General features: G+C 44.7%; 1 protein-coding gene across 1 annotated transcript in view; it reads left to right on the forward strand.

Moving 5' to 3' along the window:
• The window catches only part of Il19 (interleukin 19), a 75,774-nt gene extending 55,067 nt beyond the window's left edge, over positions 1–20,707 (forward strand). Inside the window, exons 2-7 of the mRNA XM_027417710.2 lie at positions 8,127–8,183; positions 14,707–14,888; positions 15,025–15,090; positions 17,862–18,014; positions 18,853–18,927; positions 20,150–20,707. Of these exons, the coding sequence (XP_027273511.1) occupies positions 14,745–14,888; positions 15,025–15,090; positions 17,862–18,014; positions 18,853–18,927; positions 20,150–20,245 (534 nt within the window). The 5' untranslated portion in view covers positions 8,127–8,183; positions 14,707–14,744 and the 3' untranslated portion in view covers positions 20,246–20,707. The remainder of the gene's footprint in view (positions 1–8,126; positions 8,184–14,706; positions 14,889–15,024; positions 15,091–17,861; positions 18,015–18,852; positions 18,928–20,149) is intronic.
• The last annotated feature ends 28 nt before the right edge of the window (positions 20,708–20,735 follow it).

Here is a 20,735-nt window from a genome sequence, read left to right on the forward strand (position 1 = left end):
TTGTGCAAGCTGTGTCTTATGCCAAACATGTTTGTTAAGAAGTTGAGTGTTTTATATACAGTTTGTAAGGGAAAAATGAAACAGAGTCAGGAGAAGGCTGTCATATAGTGGGACAAGGTCAGCAGGAGGCTGATCAAGCAATATTGCACAAGGGAACACAGGTTATCTAAAGTTCATCACAGCGGCCACAGGACTGATACCCATAGCCCTGGAGAGGAAAGACTTAAGTTCTCAGGATGCGAAGCCACAGCTCCCCAAGACCCTTGGTCCCACACCATTACTGGTTCTGCTACGATTATTCCTGGTTTTAGGCAAGGAACTACACTCCTCCACACATTAGGGCCTCAGGGAAAGCCTTGGATTGGCCTTGTCCCAAATACCTTGGGGCTCATCTGCTTTCTATCATGGATTATTTGTCCAGAGATGAGTGCTCTGGGCCAATGGCAACTGTAGTTGTTGCCCCATAAAGTGTGAAGGGAGAATGATCCACAAGGTAGAGGCTTTGATGGCAAGCCAAGATGCTTAAGGTATAATTCTCATTCGAGCCAGCTGATGGTCCTTCAACCACCTAAACTCAGGACTGTATGTGGAAGAGAAAATCAAAACAGCTTCCCTATGTATATGGTTTTAATATAAAACAATATCATACATAAAATGCTTTTGAGAGCACGCAGTAATAGACACCACTTGTGAATGAGACGAATATTGGAATAGTGGAGTGTCGGAACACAGTCCAAGAATGGAGCCATGTGAGAATCCTGTTTGTGAGAAAATCAGTGTTCAAACACAGAAACAATTAGTTATGCACAGACTACAGGCTCAAGATATAGGATTTCTTCCCATAGAGTCAAAACTCAAATCTGGCTTTTCTAGTCTAGGGTGACCAACTTGTCTGGATTTGTCTAGGACTTTCCGGATGCTGGGACTGAAAGTCCAGTTCCCTAGAACTTAACAGTTCCAGGTAAACTGGGTTGGCTAGCCACCCCATCTCTAGATGCTCATACAATTCAATGTAATTTGGCTCTGCCAACCATGTTGACACACTGACTGTAGCTTTACGAGAGCCAGCATTTATTCTTCCTCTTTCTTCCTAAATGAGATGTCCCTTAAGCTCTAAAGTATGAAAAGATCTTTTCACAAGAAGGTCTAGAGTGAGCAAATCTAGCTGGAAAAGTAAGCTTGCAGTTTTGTCCTAGCATGGCATCTGTTTCTGTGACTTATACCAGTGGGCAGCAAAAGCCAAGCATCCATACCTCACTCTTATTCTCTTAGGTACTGGGCTGGGAAAAAGGCAGGTGCAGGCCTCTCTGTATTTAATGCTGCAAATGTGATTCCTGATGTAGGAGAGCTGGGAAGACATTGCCACAAGCACTTCTGGATATGAGGACATGGGGACAGAAAACTCATCAACTTGTCCAGAGTTACACAACCAGCAATACCAAATGAACCCATGGTCTAGCATAGTCTGAGTACACTTGACCACTGAGCTACATTACAAGTTCCAAGTCTTTTCACGCTAGTGTTGTTATCCTGGCATTGTGCTGATCCTGCCTCCTGACAATTGGCAGGGTATAAAACCAGTCTTCAGGCAGATACTTAGACAGCTCAAAGGGCCCTGTGTTGCAAGGCTACATCGTGCATGCATTCAGTGGCTTCGTAAGGACTCTGTACACAGAAACTGGGAAGCTGGGACCATGTGGAGCTGTGGCAACACAGAGCTGCTCAGATGGCAGCTTCATGACTCCAGTTTCAACTGCTCTAACTGCTGAGTTAAAATTCTAAATGGCTCCCTTTCCCAATAAACTCCACATGGGTTTTGTTGAGTTTTGTGGTTCGTGTTTCATTGCCTGAAGCAGCAACAAACAACAGCAGATAGTAGTTTAGGTTCATGGACTCCTAAAAAGTTTATGCATGGACACTAGCAGAAGACTTGTATATTGATATAGTTTCTTATATGTACATGTGGTAGTTTGAATAAGAATGGCTACCATATGAACATATACTTGAATGCTTAGTCACAAGGGATTAGCACTATTGTAAAGTACTAGAAGGATTAGGAGGTATGGCCTTGTTGGAGTAGATGAGGCTTTGTTGGAGGAAGAATGTCACTGGGTGGGATTTGAGGTTTCAAAAGTCCAAGCCAGGCCCAGTGTCACTCCCTCTCAGCCTGTGAACCAGGATATAGCTCTCAGCTACATCCCCATGTGTGTCACCATGCCCACTACCATGATGACAATAGATTAAGCCTCTGAACTTGTAAGTAAACCCTGGTTAAATACTTTCTTTCATAAGAGTTCCTTGGGTATGGTGTCTCTTCACAGCAATAGAACAGTGACTAAGATAACACATGTATTCATAGTTTTTTTTTTAATTTAAATTAGAAACAGTCTTCAAAGTCTCTCACATCATTTGGGGCAGGGCCTAGACCCTCCCCTGTATTTAGGCTGAGAGAGTATCCCTCCATGGGGGAATGCACTCCCAAAGTCCATTTGTGCACTAAGGATAAATACTGGTTCCACCGCAAGAGGCCCTATAGACTTCCTAACTGTCAACTGTCACCTAAGTTCAGGGGGTCTGGTTCAATCCTATGCTGGTTCCCAAGCTGTCTGGCTGGGGTCCATGAGCTCCCGCTTGCTCAGGTCAGCTGTTTCTGTGGGTTTCCCCAGCATGGGGAAACTCTTGACCCCTTTGCACATCACTCCTCCCTCTACAACTGGATTCCAGGAGTTCAGCTCAGTGCTTAGCTATGAATCTCTGCTTCTGCTTCCATCAGCTACTGGATGAAGGCTCTAGGATGGCATTTAAGGTAGTCATCAATCTCATTATAGGGGAAGGGCATTTAAGGAAGCCTCTCCACTGTGGTTTAGATTCTTATTTGGCATCATCCTTGTGGATCTCTGGACATTTCCCTAGTGCCAGATTTCTCTTTAAACCTATAATGGGTCCCTCTAGTAAGGTATCTCTTTTCTTGCTCTCCTCTATTCATCCCCTGACTCAATCTTCCTGATCCCTCATGTTCTCCTCCTTGCTCCTCTTTCTCCTCCCTCCCTCCCCCTCTGCACTCCCCCTCCGCCATGCTCCCAATTTGTTCAGGAGTTCTTGTCCCTTTCCCCTTCTCCAGTGAACTATGTGTGTCTCTCTTAGGGTCCTCCTTGTTTCTTAGCTTCTGTGGTGGTGTGGATTGTAGGCTGATAAACTTTTGTTCTATGTTTAATATCCATATATGAGTCAGTACATACCATGCTTGTCTTTCTGTGACTGGGTTACCTCACTCAGGATGGTTTCTTCTAGTTCCATCCATTTGCCTGCGAATTTCAAGATTTCATTGTTTTTTTTTTTCCCCCTCTGAGTAGTACTCCATTGTGTAAATATGCCACATTTTCTTTATCCATTATTTGGTTGAGGGGCATCTAGGTTGCTTCCATGTTCTGGCTATTACAAATAATACTGCTATGAACATAGTTGAACAGATGTCCTTGTTGTGTGAATGTGCATCATTTGGGTATATGATCAAGAGTGGAATTGCTGGATCTTGTGGTAGACTGATTCCCATTTTCCAGAGAAACCGCCATACTGATTTTCAAAGTGGCCGCACAAATTTGGACTCCCACAAGCAGTGAAGAAGTGTTCCCCTTTCTCCACATCCTCTCCAGCATAAACTGTCATTGGCATTTTTGATTTTAGCACTTCTGACAGGTGTGAGATGATATCTCAGAGTTGTTTTTATTTGCATTTCCCTGATGGCTAAAGATATTGAGCACTTTGTTAAGTGTCTTTCAGCCATTTTAGATTCCTCTATTGAGAATTCTCTATTTAGTTCTGTACCTCACTTTTTAATTGGATTATTTGGTGTTTTGGTGACTAGCTTCTTGAGTTCTTTGTATATTTTGGAAATCAGCCCTCTTTCAGATGTGGGGTTGGTGAAGATCTTTTCCCATTCTGTGGGCTGCCATTTTGTCTTGTTGACTGTGTCCTTTGCCTTACAGAAGCTTCTCAGTTTCAAAATCCAGGATAGCCATAACAACTCTGTACAATAAAGGATCTTCCAGAGGCATCACCATTCTGGACTTCAAACTCTACTATAGAGCTATTGGTATTGACACAAAAACAGGCAGGTAGACCAGTGGATTTGAATTGAAAGCCCTTATATTAATCCCCACACCTACGAACACCTGATTTTTGATAAAGAAGCTAAAATTATATAATGGGGAAAAACATCTTCAATAAATGGTGCTGGCATAACTGGATGCTGACATTTAGAAGATTGCAGATAAATCCATATCTATCACCATGCACAAAACTTAAGTTCAAATGGATCAAAGACCTCAACATAAATCCAGCCACTCTGAACCTCTTAGAAGATAAAGTGGGAGGTACCCTTGAATGAATTGGTACAGAAGACTGCTTCCTGAATGCAATACCAGTAGCACAGACACTAAGATCGACAGTTAATAAATGTATTATATTTTAAAAATCAATTTCTCAAAGGAATGAATCAGATACTTCAGCTCTTCAGTCTGTGTGTGATTAATGTTCTCTGTGTTTAAACATTGATTGTGTTCCAAGTACAGCTTCAGTGATGGCAAGCCACTCTGGCACATACATGCACTTTACTGCTATTGTGCTTTGAAGTTCCTGGGAAAATAATTCAGCTTGCTGTGATACAGCTGGAAAAGTGGAGGAGTTTTCTTTTCCTGCTTGATAATTCTTCCATACCCATAAAGTGCCAATTTCAAATGTTACCTTCTGACACCACATTTTCTTGTGCCCTCAGCAAAGTCACATACACATACACTGAGGGAGAATGAAAAGACTCCATAATTCAACAGCCACGATAGTTTTATTCCCATCTCTGCTGAATCTAACTCTGTTGCACACTGAGAAAGAATCGTGTAGACCTCCTGGGACTAAATTCCTTAGATCTTTCCTCAGGGACACTGAAGAACGGCCTTTCCCTTCCTTCTTTTTAAATTGTTATTTATGATGATGATGAAGATGGTGGTGGTGGTGGTGGTGGTGGTGTGTGTGTGTGTGTGTGTGTGTGTGTGTGTGTGTGTGTGTGTGTGTGTGTGTAATGTGTGCCAAGGCACACATGTGGAGATCAGAGGTGAACTTTTTGTAGAGTTGTAGAGTTAGCTCTCTCATCTACATTTATGTGGGTTCCAGGGATTGAATTCAGGTCGTCAGGCTTGCAAAATGAGTGCTTCCCCCACTGATCTACCTTGCTCTTCTAAAACAGCGTTTCTATCATACAAATCCTGGTCCTTTCCTGTCACTAGCTCATCAGGCTGGTTACTATCTGTGGAATTTCCAAACACCATACAGATGGATGTGAGGCAACACCAAAGAGCTGTATCTTTGTTTATGCCTTTAGAAGGCCCCATGTCATTCATTCATTCATTCATTCCTTCATTCATTCCCTCAACAACCACTGTTGGGGTGCCTACTCTGTGTAGCTTTCTGGGGACAAAGCAGTAAGCAACACTCACTTAGGAGTGCTCAAACCAAAAAGCTGACTTAACAAAGATACAATGTAGTTTAATTAGCCTGTGTTCTCTCATCAGAAGACATGGTCTCAGCCCTCCAGAGCCTTAAATCCAATGGGAGACTTCTGAATGGCCCACGCATTCTAAAATGAAAATGAACAGAGCACATGAAATGTATTTGCAGGTGCTGAGGAGGGACCAAGGAGAACACAAAGGCTGTGAGGGTAAAAAGACAATTCCAGCAGGAGTTTCATGTCCCTTTGAATTTTAGACTTACACTGAAAATTCTAGCTCACTTCTATGTAGATAGTGACATCTGGGTCCCATATAACATGTCATGCTGAACGAACATGTACCTAGAGTTATAAATAGCCAACCCAGCGGAGAAAATCCTCCAGAAAAGGGATTCTAGACTCAACTTCTGACTTTCTGAGTAGACATGAACCTAGGAGCAGGGGTGGTACCACAGGGGACTGCTCACTGTGTAATGTGGGGTGGATGAAGATGTGGCCTGTGTCTTTTGTGCCTTCTATGCCTCTGACATGCTTTTGGTTCTGAATAGTTGAGACAGATCAGCCACTTGCTGGCTCTGCCTGTGCAGTAAGCCAGGGGCCTTATCCTACCCTCCTTATCCGCTCAGGTCTTCCAAGGTGACACCCTCCCCAGGAACTCCCTGGCTCCTATGGGTGCAGTGCTTTTTGACTGGCATGGGCTATTTTACCAAGAAGGGAAAAGTCACATTCAATTTCCACAGAATCAGTTTCCTCTGACAGGCCTATACTTGTTAGTTGGAGGAGATGCCCGTGAGCCACTCTCCATCCCATTTCTCCAAGGGGAAGAAGAAAGGTTTTTTTTTTTTTTTTTTGTTTTGTTTTGTTTTGTTTTGCTCTAGAAAGAAAGTTTGAAGTTAGAAGAGGTGACAAAGTTTCTGTGCATGGAAAGAACCCTGGATGTAAGCTCTAGCCACAGAGATACCATGAGATTTGACAGTGTAGTTTTAGGTCAGACTGTTCTTTCTGAACCCTAGCTTTCTTCCTCCCCAAATGGGAAAGGTGTTCTGGATGGTCTTTCATGTCTGGTACCCTGCAGTAGTTAAAAACAGAGGTACCAAGTGGGCTGCTTCTGATTGCATTTGGTTTGTCAGTCAGCATTTGACAGCCCTTGGGCAGGCATTTAATAGCTGCAGGCCTCCAGCTTCCTCCTCTGAGACAATAGAGAAAAAGTATCTACCGCATAGAGTAGGTGTGAAGATTAGAGGAGATAATGTACCCAGGATTACTACAGAGCCTGGGTGTGCAGCTGTGCAGTGCCAGCCAGCTAGTCCCCTTTATCTGGCTCTTTTGGTTTGTGGAGTTTGAGTATTGGATGTTGGGATGAGACTCTCAGGGCCTGCAGTGCTCCTCTGGATGTCGCTGGCGCAAATGGAGACACAAAGTCTTCCCAGGGAAACTCCTGCTTCTCCCTGATGACTTGAGAGATGTGTTGTCTAGAAAAGGGTCATCTGATTGTTGGCAGGATGAAGGAAGAAGGCAACATGTTTGGATGGCATACTACAAATTAAATTACAAAGTACATCTTAATCTTCCATTATAGTAGGCAGGTGGACACTTTGTTTATGATACAGATTATGAATGCTTTTTAGAATGAAGGGCCTGAGCAGAACAGAGGGAACTACATGCTGAAGGCTGTTGTCCTGGGACCTAGGAATAGGGGTAGCGAGGTTGTAACAACTAATGGCTGCTTTTTCATTGGTGCCTTCTAAAACCATCTATTTCTCTGTAAAGGTTATATTTAGGAATATATCCGCATGTATGTGCATGCAACAGCAATTAGTGGAAAAAGAACCCATGAATTTGAAGAAGAGCTGGGATGGGTATATGGAAGGGTTCCCAGGGAGGCAAGGGAAGAGGGATGTGTTGTAATTATATTGTGATCTCAAAAATAAAGTAAAATAGCATTAAGTTAAATTAGAAAACACGAGTGAATGCAATGCACTGCCAAAGAGCCTGTGCACTCGGAGGATTTACTGTTCAGTTTGGGGCTCTTCCTAGCCCCTATGCTCTCCTGATGCTCCTGAAAGTGACTGACTTCAGCTTTAATCAGAATCAGCCCCCACTTCCATCCCTTCTTCTTTGTTGGCCTTCTATTCATGCCAGATGGCTTGGGGAAGCCCCAGGACGTGGGGGAGATATGACTAAGACAAAGTTGAGTGGGGGATGCGCTTGCCTTTTAGGGGCTGTATTTGCAAGGCTTGTGTCACATGTGTGTGTGATCACTAGCCATCCTGGTCACATCTGGTACTCTGGCTTACTCTGAGAAGTGTGGATACTGGAAGAGAAGTCAGATTCAGGCTGCAGAACACTGGAAACCCTTCTGCTCATCAAGGCACAAAAAACTGTAACCCACAGCTTGGTTTTCATTAGAGTCTAGCAGAGACATACTCAGAAATGTTGTTCCTACAATCTCAGGTGAAGCTTAAATGTCACTTTTCCAATGGAGATCATGTAGAGTGGGATTTATCTGAATTCAAACCTGCAGAGCACAAACCTATAGCATACTTTACAGATTCCTACTTTGAACAATAAATATAGTTTTGCACAGACTATAAGAATGTGTTACTCATTTTTTGTTTCCCTACAGAGAATAACAACAATAAAACATCATTATAGAAGAAACAACCCAAAAGATGACAGACAGGTAATTTATAGAAGTAGTGGTTTAATTTTTGTATTTTGTGTGTTTATTATATGTTAACTTTTAAGAAAAATGGTAATTTCCCATTCTAAATAAATTCTCCCCCTCCTCCCGTCCCCCCTCCTTCCCTTCTCTCTCTCCACCCTCTGCTCCCCCTCCCCTCTCCCTCTGCTCCCCCTCCTCCCCTCCTCCTCCTCCTCCTTCTTCTTCCTCTTCTTCTTCTCATACCAGACTGACTTTGAACTTTTGTAATTTCTGCCTCAGTTTCTCAAGTGCTGAAGTGAGTGTATGATCCCATTCTTGACTGTATTTCCATTTATGAGTTAATTTTTTTAAGGGAACTCCACCAGTACACCCAAGTTTCAGGACCTGGGGGGGGGCCCACATCCCTTTATGCCCTGGTCCTTGTAACAGGAAGTCCACTTTAAGGTATCAAATTAGGAAATGGAATCACAGGATGCCCAGTTTATTCTGAACTTCAAAGATACATGGACTCTGAGATATATATGTCTGGAAATCAAAATCAAATGAATATCAGGTGTCCCATGGGAAAGAGACAGAACCCTTTCCAGGGGACAGGGTAGGTAGAGAGGAGGGGAAAGGGTCAGGTGAGGAGAGAGGGGAGAGTTGTGAAAGCTGGATGGATGTTTGACTGTCAGGAAAGCCAGGAGGGAGCTTGCTGTTGAGGGGCTAGCAGGATGTGGAACTCCTCAGGAGAGGAGCAGGTGCCCAACAGCAGCAGCTGGGGAAGTCCACGTTGCCGTAGTAGAATGGCAGGTGGATTTGTCATTCTCTGCTCACTAACATGGGTGTGCCCAGGTTAGAATTCCTCAAGCTATTTAGCTCACTGACTAAGCACAAGTCAGAATAGCTTGACTGGGACAGAGACATCATTTCCTGCACTGAACCAGCTCTAAGTGCCTGTCCACTCCACCTGATTCCAGGATGTGAGGAGAGCATGGGGTAGACAGGTGGCTCTGTTAGGCTTTGAGAACAGCCTGCTTGCTGTACCATGTGAGATGGTGGCTCATCCCCAGTTCATTGCTGGGACGGGGTAGGTTGAACTGTGTGCTCTCTGGTGGCTTGACTCATCTCTAATTCCCAAACTGGAGGAAACTTTTGGGGGGTAAATTTACAAGAACTGAAAAACTTACTGTTTAAAAAAATGTTTTATTTTATGTGTACGGGTGTTTTGTTTGCCTGTACGTCTGTGCACCATATGTGTGCCTGGGTTCCCTGGGGAAGTCAGATTCTCCAGTTCCGAGATTTATCTTTTTGTTGTTGTTGTTGTTGTTAGGGTTTCACTATGTATGTAGCCCTGGTTGTCCTGGATCTCACTATGTAGACCAGGCTAGCCTTGAACACACAAAGAGCCACCTGTCTCTGCCTCCTAAAACCTGGGATTAAAGGTGTGTGCTACCACACCCAGTCTCCCAAAATTTATCTTTGATAAAAAGTTACTTTCAAAGTTATCTATAATTCAAAGGATAGTTATGATCCATGTGTATTTACCAAGATATTTAAACATTTTAATATTTTTGCCGCCTTCCGAAAACTGGGATCAAAGGTGTGCACCACGACACTCAGTTTATCTGTTCTTTTGAGTCCGATTGCATGCCACATTTTCATCCATCAATGCCAACAACCTCCCCCCCCCTTTTACAGGTTTCTTTAGCTGTCACACCTTCTAGTGTTTTCTAGTCTTCATAATGGGTTCTTCCTCAAGTTTAACCAAAATTATTCCCGTGGACCTAACCCAGCTCATCCCAATCCTGCTGCAAGGCCGTATGCCTCTCCATTCTGTGGAGCCTCATTCCCGGGGAAAGTGAGGGGCATGCTTGGACCTGCACTTGCAGGTGGACATGCTCTAGCCTTTCACGGACAAGAACTTGTCATGGCACCAACACGAATGATTCATGCAGTTAGAGTGAATGCTGGGTGGGGATGGAGGACTGGGAACCTTGCAAGACTCCACAGTACCTGCCAGACTTGGAGTATTCGTGATTCCAGCTTCTGAATCTCCCTTCACACTCTTACTGCTTCCCTATTTGACAAATGAAACTTTTTGATGGCATGGAGGAAGGGGACTGAGCCTCACTTTACTGTAGCCCAGGCTGGTCTGGAACATGAGACGATCCCACCCACCCACCTCCTGAGTTCTGGGGTTGCAGGCATGCACCACCATGAGCAGCACAAATGGAAGATGGAGCCCTAGTCTTGAAATGGTCTCTCAGCAGGGTCTAGATGGCTTACTACTAAGGCCACAGGTACCTCTGTGTCTATCGACCGCATTCACAATTTTGACTGCAGCTCCAGAAAGGGTACAATTCCATCTTGAGCTATGTTTGAATTTTTCAGTATTAAGTGTTAGACAGAAAAGCTTAGGATAGAGAAAAATCACTTCCTACCGTTCCCCTTCCTCTCAAGGGATTTAAATGGAACTGTAGAGTTAATAGCAAGCTAGGTTGAGCGGTGCACACTTCTAACTCCAGTACTTGGGAGCCCGAGGCAGGAGGATCCTAAGTTTGAGGCCAATCCGTGCACCATAGCAAGCCCCTGTCTCAAAAAATAAATGAATAACACCTTGGAATTGCTTATGCCTCTGTGTTGGGGGCTAACATCTAATTATTTAATCTCCACAGCAGGCCAAATGGTGAGAACTTAATAGGCACTGTTTGTACAGAGGAACTTAATAGGCACTGTTTGTACAGAGTGCCTGGTTTCCAGGCTGATAGCCCCTGGGAGCAGGGCCTGTCAGCCCGGCTTGTAATCACAGCCACTCTGACATTGCGTGCTGGATTACAGACACTGCCCACATTTCCTTTTCTCCGAAAGCGTCCTAGTGATGACATCCTGGATCCGAAATGAAAGCCGGATAATTGGAGTGAATGTGGAGGGAGACTCTGCATGGTCATGTTGCAATCCTCTCACATATGTGGCTTTGGGCTCTGAGCCAGGCAGCTGAGCCCATGCTGGGAAAATGGCACCCACCTACCTGGATGCTCCCACCCATTTCCCAGGAGTGCAGAGCTGCTCTAGTCTCTCTTCCAGAGGGAGCAGATACACTTATCAAATATTAACGGAGGTCCTGTCTTTCTCTTATGGCAAAGCATAGAGTAAATACTGTTTGTTACGTGCTACTTATATAACAGTAAATGCTATTTGTATTTACTACGATATAGGCCAGGCCCATTAGCGCATTCGAATCCTCAAAGTTAATTTTACTTGTTTTGTGGGGTTAATTTTACTTGTTTTCAGTAGCTTATGCTTCCCAGAGAAGAGGGAAGGCCTGGGTTTAACTCCAGGGCTACATGGCTGTGAGCCATGATAGCCTACAGCTTCTCCCAGCTGTTTAATGAAATTCAAGACACTGGAAACAGTCTTTCAGACTCTGGGGTTCATTTCTCTTGAACCCCATCAAAGGCTGTGTTCCTCTATGACTCTCCCTCTATTCTTCCAGTACCCTGTCTACTCCTCTATCTCCTTAGGTTGGTAGCCGGAGCAGGCACTGTATCTACTCTGTGTGTGTTTGTGTATTAGGGGCGTTCTTTGATTAAATCCCATCCCAGAGTCATTTGGGGGAGGAAACTTGTTTTGTTGTTGTTTGTTTGTTTGTCTGCTTGCTTTTTAGTTTTTCAAGACAGAGTTTCTCTCTGTAGCCTTGGCTGTCCTGGAACTCAATCTGTAGTCCCGGCTGGCCTTGAACTCATTGAGCTCCACCTGCCTTTGCCTCTCGAGTGCTGGGATTAAAGGCGTGCGCCACCACTACTGGGCAGGAAACTAGTTTTTAAAATAATATTTTTATGTATTCTTTGAAATTTCATTCTCTTATACAATGCATTGATAATGTCCATCCACCGCTATCTCCCTCAGCCTCCCTGAGTGCCTCCACCCCGTCTCCATTCCAGCTTCATGTCCTCTTTTATTGTCTTATTACTAAAATCCTTCTGAGTCCAATCAGTGTTGCCCATATGTGCATGGGAATGACGCCAACTACCAGGACATGGGCAGCCTACCAGAGGCCATGTCCCCAAGGGAAAATGACTCTCCTGGGGAGGACACAATTATACCGTCTTTCTGTACTTGAAACTCTGACCCCTGCAAAGCTCCACAATGGAGAGTTGTAATAAATAACAAAATAACTTGGATAAAGGGTGTTTTGGCCACAGTATATTTAAGGGTCCTAAGTTCTGTTCCCGGCTCTGCCGAGACTTCCTCTTAAGGCCTGGTACTACTCACTCTCATTTCTCTTTGCACCAATCAAGAATGAAAGGGTCTTCCAAGGGATGAGATCAAGGGGAAAGAGATAACGTGCAAAACACCTTCTGCCTATAGGAGAAAAAAGACTGGATTCCCATGAAGGTAAATGAAGCAATACCTGTAAAAGCTGGTGTTTGTTAGGTCCTTGGTAACCTTGTGAGACACCAGGAGCCAGAGGACCAGCCTTATGAAGCTGGCTGCTGACAGAGCCAGGCCATCCACACAGGACTTTCCTGACTGTGCCTTCAGGGTACAGTTGATGGCATGCCACAGCTCCTGGGAAAGTGACCTAACTTGGATTTTTCTCCATGAACACAAAATTGCAAGTAATTCTCATTTGCATGGTGATGGGGAGTTTGTTTTTCCCAGAAGCTGTGTGTCAAAACTCAGAAAAACAGAGCATTTCTTAATAATGATTAATCAGCTGTATCACAAAGGAAAGGAAAGAAAAGAAAACAATTAAGGCAATGAAGTACTAAAGAAATGAAGGGGGAGTCTCCTGAAGGTGGACCCACCCAGTAAACCTTGACAGTATTTCCTCTTCCCCACAACATAAAAGTAAGCAGCCCTTTCTAAATGGCAAAGAGCACCGAGAGACGACTCCACTGCGGCAGGAGGTACCAGGAGAGGTGAGGCTGGCACCGGCCATCACTTGGACCCTTAATACCACAGGGTGACCAGTGTGCATGACCTGTAATGTCCTGTAATGTCTAGGATGCTGAGGGTTTTTTTATGGAATGTGGAGGAGTACCGTGTGTGTGTGTGTGTGTGTGTGTGTGTGTGTGTGTGTGTGTGTGTATTTTCTGGTACCTTCTTTTTAGCAAAAGGAAATGGAAAAAAGAAAGAGTAAAGGACAGAAAATAGAGTATGAAGGAATCAACTATCTTTACTACATTCCAGGAACTTAACCTTTTGCAGTATCAAATATCTTTTTAAATGCAAAGCTCATTCCTGGTTCAGTGGGACCTGATCAGAAATGGTGTAGTTTTTTTTTTTTTTTTTTTTCTTTTTTTTTTTTTTTTTCCGAGTGTGAAGCTGTGCTCTCCATGGGAGATGGATATGCACCCAGGAGAGAAATTGATTTGTTAAGTGGTACCTTAGCCATAAGTAGTGAGTACAGAGGTCAGCTGCCCAGTTCAGCTCTGACAACCTATTTCATTCTCCTAATTTCTAGTTCCCTCCTTGGTAAAATGTGCATCTACACAAACCTCCTCAGGGGTGGATGTCACCTGAAACAAGGCAATTATGCAGAGCATGCATTTCCCACAGTGTCCAACAAGCCCACTGTGTAGGGCTAGCGTTGCCTTCCGCTCTTGCTTGGCTGAATTGGCCAAGATGTCTGGACCCTATTTTAGAAGCAGAATGGGGAGGGGATGCTGCCTACCAACTTCCCTTGCCACTGGGGTCTATTTCCTTGTTTGCCTGGAGAATTAGAAAATCGAGCTCTGTGTGGCAGAGGGAGGTCTCAGTATATACCTGCTGTGTTCCGGGAAGGTTGCATGTTAACAAAAGGCTTGGGCTTGCTGTTTCTTGGCTCTCTAGGCAAGGAGCCTGGGAATCCTAGGAAAATGTGGTCTGTGGTGGTGGTGGGGGAGTGGGCCAGTGTGGCTCCCATTCATACATCTTGTTCATAATTACAGTCTCACAGAATCATAGTGGGAGTCTAGAAGTAGGTGAGCTATGGCTCCCCAGATGGCTAGCTGTGTTTGGGGCTCTCCTCTATTCACTGGCCTCTGCACACACGCAGGGAAATGAGAGCATTCAGTGGGCAGAGGGCAGAGGGCACAGATCACTTGCTATTGTAAAGTTTATCTCTTTATATAGTTTGTGCTACTTTGGAGGGTGCCAAAGACAGATCTCAGGCTGCACAATGATGTGTGACATCTCTCCAAACACAATTTTAGGTAGATATGCACCAGGCTTTTCATAAAATGTGCCGCTTCCTCCGGAAAGCCAATGTGCTTGTACAGCTTTTTGGATCTGTTGCCTAATCTGTTCCCCTCATTCAGTTCATTGGAAACAAGACTTTTCACCCCAGTTGATGAAGAGTTGAGTCAGACTGAAGTGTGATACACACTGCAGTGAGAGCTGTTGGGGGCAGGGTGTGGGAGGGTCATAGTCAATTAATTCAAGAAAACCACAGAGTCCATTGGAGCTTTTGAAGCTCCCCAAGGCCAAGGGCTGAGTCTTCTTTTGGTTGCCATCCGGCCTCTGCATGAGGTCCCCAGGAGGAGCATGTGGGGTTTTCATTTTCTCTGCTCTGCAGTCTAGGTGGACAACGGACTTCAATCCTTGCTGCAGGATATGAAGGCACAGAACATTTCTCACTGGCTCCTGGGCATGGCACTTGTCCTCTGCTCGGTGCACACCCATAGCCTCAGGAGATGTCTGATTTCTGTGGACAGGAGCCTTATTGAAAAGAGTTTCCCAGAAATCAAAAGAGCCCTGGTGAGCATGGATTGTCTGAAGGAATGGGAATGCCTTACCTTCCATCTTAGCCTGAAAGGCAAACTTCCTCCTGTTACTTGTGAAGTATTCTGGGAAAATGGGGAGTTCTCATCAATGTCTCTCCTGTTCTTCACAGCAAACTAACGACACCTTCCCAAATGTCACCATCCTGTCCACATTGGAGAATCTGAAAAGCATTCAGGTACCAGTTGGTTTGTGCCCGCTTTTTAATGACTTCGTGCTAAGAAACAAATCCCTACCCAGTATGCTCTTAATGCCCCAGGCTTATTCGTCATCTGAGCAATTTGGGCATGTTAGTCAGTATCCCCGTGACTTTGAAATCACGGGCTTGACCAAAGAAGTGATACTTCCTCACAGGGTGACAAAAGTACCAGGTACTCCAATGAGACAGGAATTCAGGGGCTTGGAGATTGTTTTGGAAGATTCCTTGGGGAGAAATGAAAACAAACAAAAACAAACAGAATCCAGAGTCAGTTGAAAGCTGAGGAGGTTGTAGATGAGTAGATAAAAGGTTTAAGATGCAGGGGAGAAGAGGTGTAACACTACTGAAAGCAGGACTGTGTGATAGGGACAGTGAGGCGAGCAGATATAGGATGCAAAGGATGTACAAAATAGGGTAAGGGGGCTGAGAGGGACAGCTACCTTTGGGACCAGGGTGAGCCTTGGCTCTCTGACAAGGACAACAGAGCAGCTGAGGAGACTTTTGGGATGTAAGTACTATCACAAAACTATTCTAGAAAGTCTGGGAATGTGCTTTACTCTGGCATCTGGATGGGAAGGCTAGTAGGGACTCCAGCCCCACTCTCCAGAAACGATATCACCAGATGGTAGCTTGTCAGCTGATTTTTCGCTTTACAAAAAGAGCCCGTGAAGTGTGTTTAGAGTGATCTCTTAGCCGGGTGTAGTGGAACATGCTTGAACTCCCAGCACTTGGGAGGCAGAGGCAGGAGGATTATTACAAGTTTGAAGCGAGTCTGTTCAACTTTTTGAGTTTCAGGCTAGCCACAGCTATGTTAATGAATAAACCCAACTTTCAGTTCAAAGGGAATAAGTGATAGTTTTCTTTATAGTCAAATATGAGCAACTACAGCCTGGAATGTAGATTATGCTAGATACAGTGTTTCGAAGCAGTGCAATATCATGAGGTTTGTACAGTGAGAGACCAAAAGACAGTCATAAACGAAGGCATTTAAAATCATATTGGTGGGAACGTAAGGTAGGCAGGTTGTAGCAAATCGTGGAGAATCCGCTGTAGGCCTCAGATGCTATCTGATGACATTGTTAGCTTTGGGGACACTAGTTGTTGTTGGTATTTTCCAAAAAGTTTCTCCTAATAGTCACAGTTGCCAGGGCAGACATAGAGATGACAACTCCTCACAGCCACAGAAGTTCTGATTAGTCAGTCAGTTTCGTAGAATCTTAATCATAGGTTAGGCTTTCTTTCTTGTGATTTCCAAATTCATGGTTATCAAGACTCAAAAAGCAAAGCAAATTAAACAAAACAAAAAATTGTTTTGACCTCTGGCATCTATTCTAAAAAATGGTCTACATTTTTGTTGTTGTAGAGTTCTTACATGACAAACTAAAAGTGTGTGTCTATGAGGAATCGAGACTTCAAAGGGGAAGGGAATGACAAGTTAATGACCAAGCCTCGAATAGGACACCCCCTTCTAGTTTATGCCTCTGATTCCAGATCCTTTCTCCTCCTGAGCTTGAGAAAAGGCTGAGGCAGAGTAAGGAACAAGTTAGGATCTTTATTATATTCCTTTCCTTTCTTCTCTTTCTCTTCGCTCCATGTCTTTCTCTTCTTTTCTCTGTGTCTGCCTCTGTATATGTGTATGTGTGAGAGGGGGGGGGGAGGGATGGAGGGAGAGAGAGAAAGAGAGAGAGAGAGGGAGGGATGAAGGAAGGGAGAGAGATAGAGGGAGGGATGAAGGAAGGGAGAGAGAGGGAGAGAGAGATAGATAGAGAGAGAGAGAGAGAGAGAGAGAGAGAGAGAGAGAGAGAGAGAAGAAAACTAACTGCTGGGTGTTCTTTCTTTCCTTCATGGGTTTTGAGGGTAGTTTCTTAGCCTCAGGTCAGTTTCTTAGCCTTAGTCACAAGTTTGTCAACTTCTGAACCAACTTTCGTTCATTCGTTTGTTCATTCGTTTCCTTTGTTCCTTCCTTCATTCCTTCCTTTGTTCCTTCCTTCCTCCAATGTCACAGTCTTTAATAACACAGAGGTGTGTAACCATTTCTTCTGGCTAAGGGGCCAAGTGAGGGTAGGGGAAAAGAAGATCTGCCACTGTCTAGGAAAAGCTGCCCTCGGTCTAGGGGCTGAGGTGTAAATCTTCTGCAGTACTTCCTTAGGCCTGCAGAGTGCAAATTGCTAGAAGGCGACTGCTGCTTCTCTGGGCTGTGTTTTGAGCATCTGGAGTCTTGTCCTAGAGGCATCTGCTTTCCATTTCAGTCCTCTGACATTCCCGGATGTGGCTGCCAGTCTCCAGGCTTGCAAATTTTAGTCCCCCCACCCTCCAGTTTAAGGGGACAAGCTTTGAGAAACCCCAGTAGTGTGTGTGGTTTAGGGCTCAATGGCTAGGATGATATATTGATCATGCCTGATGTGATACCTGATGTCCAGGAGCCAAGGATGTTGCGGGCTGGGAGATTATAGAGCTGACAACCTTGGCTTAGGGGATGCAAACCCTCTCATAAAGGAGGCACCTGATTCTTGTAGGGATTTAAGAATTTCTGATATTGTGCTGGGGATGCTGTGCTGAGAATCCTTGTCTGTGATGTGATTCCAAGCTCTATTTTTTGTAAATATATCTTCTGGCTGTAGTAGGTAGCTTGACTGCAGGGAGCATGGAAGAATGCCCTGAATTCTAGAAAAGAACATTTAGTTACTTCCTGTACTTTAAAGTGTTAAGAGCAGAGGGCCTCTGGAGCATGCTCTAATTTGTGTCTGTAGCCTGTAGATGTGTGCTGTGTGACCAGCCGCCTCCTGACCTTCTACAGAGACAGGGTGTTCAAGGACCATCAGGAGACAAGCCCAGAGGTCATGAGGCAAATCAGCAGCATTGCCAACTCCTTCCTCTACATGCAGAAAACTTTGGAGCAATGTGTGAGTCAGTGCATCTGAATTCCAAGCATCTGCGTCCATCTGCCCAAAATGAGGCCAGGACTTGTGCCATCAGGGCATTTCTTGTCCTGTCATTCACTTCTGTGTCTTTTGAGACTTTGCAATGGATTTGCCAGTCTCAGGGACCTGCTGACACCTCATCAGATAGGTCCCCTCATGGAGTAGCCAGCTGACGCCAGAGTGTCACCTGAGTGTACTGTATCCCATAAGAGGGATGCGCCAAGGGTTGCATTCTGGCCATAAGCACGCCTCTAGACTTTTTGTTTCTGACCCTTTGGAATTTCCACACTAAGACATGCCTGGGAAGTCATAGCAAGTTCTCTGTCACTGGTTGAAATCAAACAGAGACAAAAGTAAAAACCACCAACCAAAATGCAGGCTAAGAGAAGTCATAGGCTCCTGTTGATGAGTTGCTATGTGACATGGTTCCTCTGTGGCAGGTGATGGCTTCCTTCTTTGTCTCAGATTCAAAAAACTGTTAGAAAGGGTAATAGTTCCTGCCCTGCCTTAAAACCTACAATCGTGGAACGAAACGGATGTGTTTACTCAGTTAACCTTGTGGGGTGTTGCATTCAGCATTGTGACAAGGTAGACCTGGTGCTTGCTCTTCTGAAGCTAGCTATCTGTGTAGATGCAGAAGGAGCAGAAGCCAGGGTCAAATGCACACTTTCTCCACAGACAGACCCTATTGCCTCTCAGTTGTTGTAGCCTAAGCTTTTTCACCTGATCTATAAAGGAGGGGCATGGGGGGAGGAGGGGCATGGGGGGGAGGAGGTGGTGTAACAGTCCTCTAATGAGTTCTGTCCTCATTGTGTCCCAGCAGGTACATAATCAGTGTCACTGTAGTCAGGAAGCCACCAATGCGACCAGAACCATCCATGACAACTACGATCAGGTGGGTCTGGAGAGAGTATAGGGAAGACAGAAAATGAGATGGCTGAGAGAGTACCCTATTTCAGCCCTGTCTCCAGGCAAATCGTCTATTCTTTCCACCAGTCTTCATTGAGGGCCCAAACAAGTTGATGCCTGCAGAATGTTACAGGTCACTGAGCACTTCCCTGGTCCTCTTCTCCATCTTCCTTCCACTGTTTTCTTACACCCTCTCTCAGGCCAGGCCTACATACGCTGTGATCATACAGAAGGAGCAATGGTCCCCAGTGAGTTTGAAGCTGTTACTCACGAAACACAGCACATACAGTGTTCTTACAGTCAGGACCCGGCCCTTGGCATCCTGCCTGGTGCACTCAGTACTTCTCACATGGGTGTTGATGCAGGAACAGTTACCAGGGTGTGTCACCTGTGGATTTGATTGAAGTACAGTAGTTCCGTGGCGAGACCCAAGTTCCTCATTCTCAACACTCTCAAGTGATGCCAGTGCATTGAAGAGTGAAGAGGTTAGGACTGTTTTGCAGCTTGGCTTTTTTGGGGACAGGCTTTGAGTGATGCTGGAGGGATAGTGGAGATTCAAGTGGTTTGTTCTGTGAGTCAGATATTGTTCTAAGACCACATTGACTCTTCCCAGCAAGGCTCTGAGTATAAACTAAGTTTATACTGCAGCTACTTGGTAGAGCTAGGACATGGTCCCATGCTGAGTGGCTCCAAAGGATGTGCTTTTAGCTCCTACCATCTCCTTTTAGAATAGGAGGATGTGAACTAAGTCAGGGATTACTGGTTCTGTTACTGGCTGTGTGATGTTTGGGTACACACTCTTTGAGGGGCTCAGTGCTTTGATGCTAGTAGGGACCACAAGTTCTTGTTCACCGGAGAGCACTGAAGAGAATAAGGCTTCTCATGAAACAAGAACATTAAGAAGACCTGGCTGGCAAGGCTAGTACTTTCTGTGAAAAGAAGGAGAAACGGGGGAAAGGAATGAGGGATTTTAAATCCCTCATTTAAAGGATCTGAAATGATTGTGTGTATACGCAGGAGGGGTTCTAAGCTATGAGGGAATAAGTTTTGATTCTGCATGCTATGCAAAGGTCTAATAAATAAAAAGAGAAACTGCATAGGGCTCAGACTATGGGGACTCTACTATACAGGCTTCAGTGCAGTCAGATAGGGCTACATGATGTGTTTTCAAATTTTATTTATTTATTTATTTTGTCTATTTGTTTTAGCTGGAGGCCTCATCAGCTGCCCTTAAATCTCTAGGAGAGCTAGACATCTTTTTAGCCTGGATTGACGAGAATCATCAAGAGACTTCTACAGCTTGACACTAAGTGCCTTGTCTGATTATCTAGGGATACATAACCCACTGTGAGCTCTCTCCCTCCTACCCCCCACCCCTGTGCTCAACACCTAACTTTGAAGAGGAGAGATATGTGGAAAGCCCCATCATTATCTGCAGTGAGGGGGTCTTTTCTTGGAAATTGCTGATGTGGAAGGAACCTTCTCTTCTGGGCTGGGGCCTCGCTGGAAAAATCAGGGTTTGAATAGATCTCAGCTGCTGGCTGAGGTCTCAGCTCTCTGATCGCACCTGAAAATAGCCGAGTTGGCAGCTATGGTATTTATAGCAACATGTGGCTGTTGAGACATCCCGGATGCTGTCACCGGACAGCTCCTCTAATTTATTGTGAAGTGGCTCTCCCAGGCCTATGCTGTGTACCACATGGTGTGCTGTAGTGCATATTGTACTGACTGACATTTATGAATAAACTGTGCTTTACCAGTGAGAATGGATTGTCTTCTGATTCATCAAAGACT

The sequence above is a fragment of the Cricetulus griseus genome, chromosome 5 (assembly GCF_003668045.3).
Source record: "Cricetulus griseus strain 17A/GY chromosome 5, alternate assembly CriGri-PICRH-1.0, whole genome shotgun sequence".
Taxonomy (NCBI): domain Eukaryota; kingdom Metazoa; phylum Chordata; class Mammalia; order Rodentia; family Cricetidae; genus Cricetulus; species Cricetulus griseus.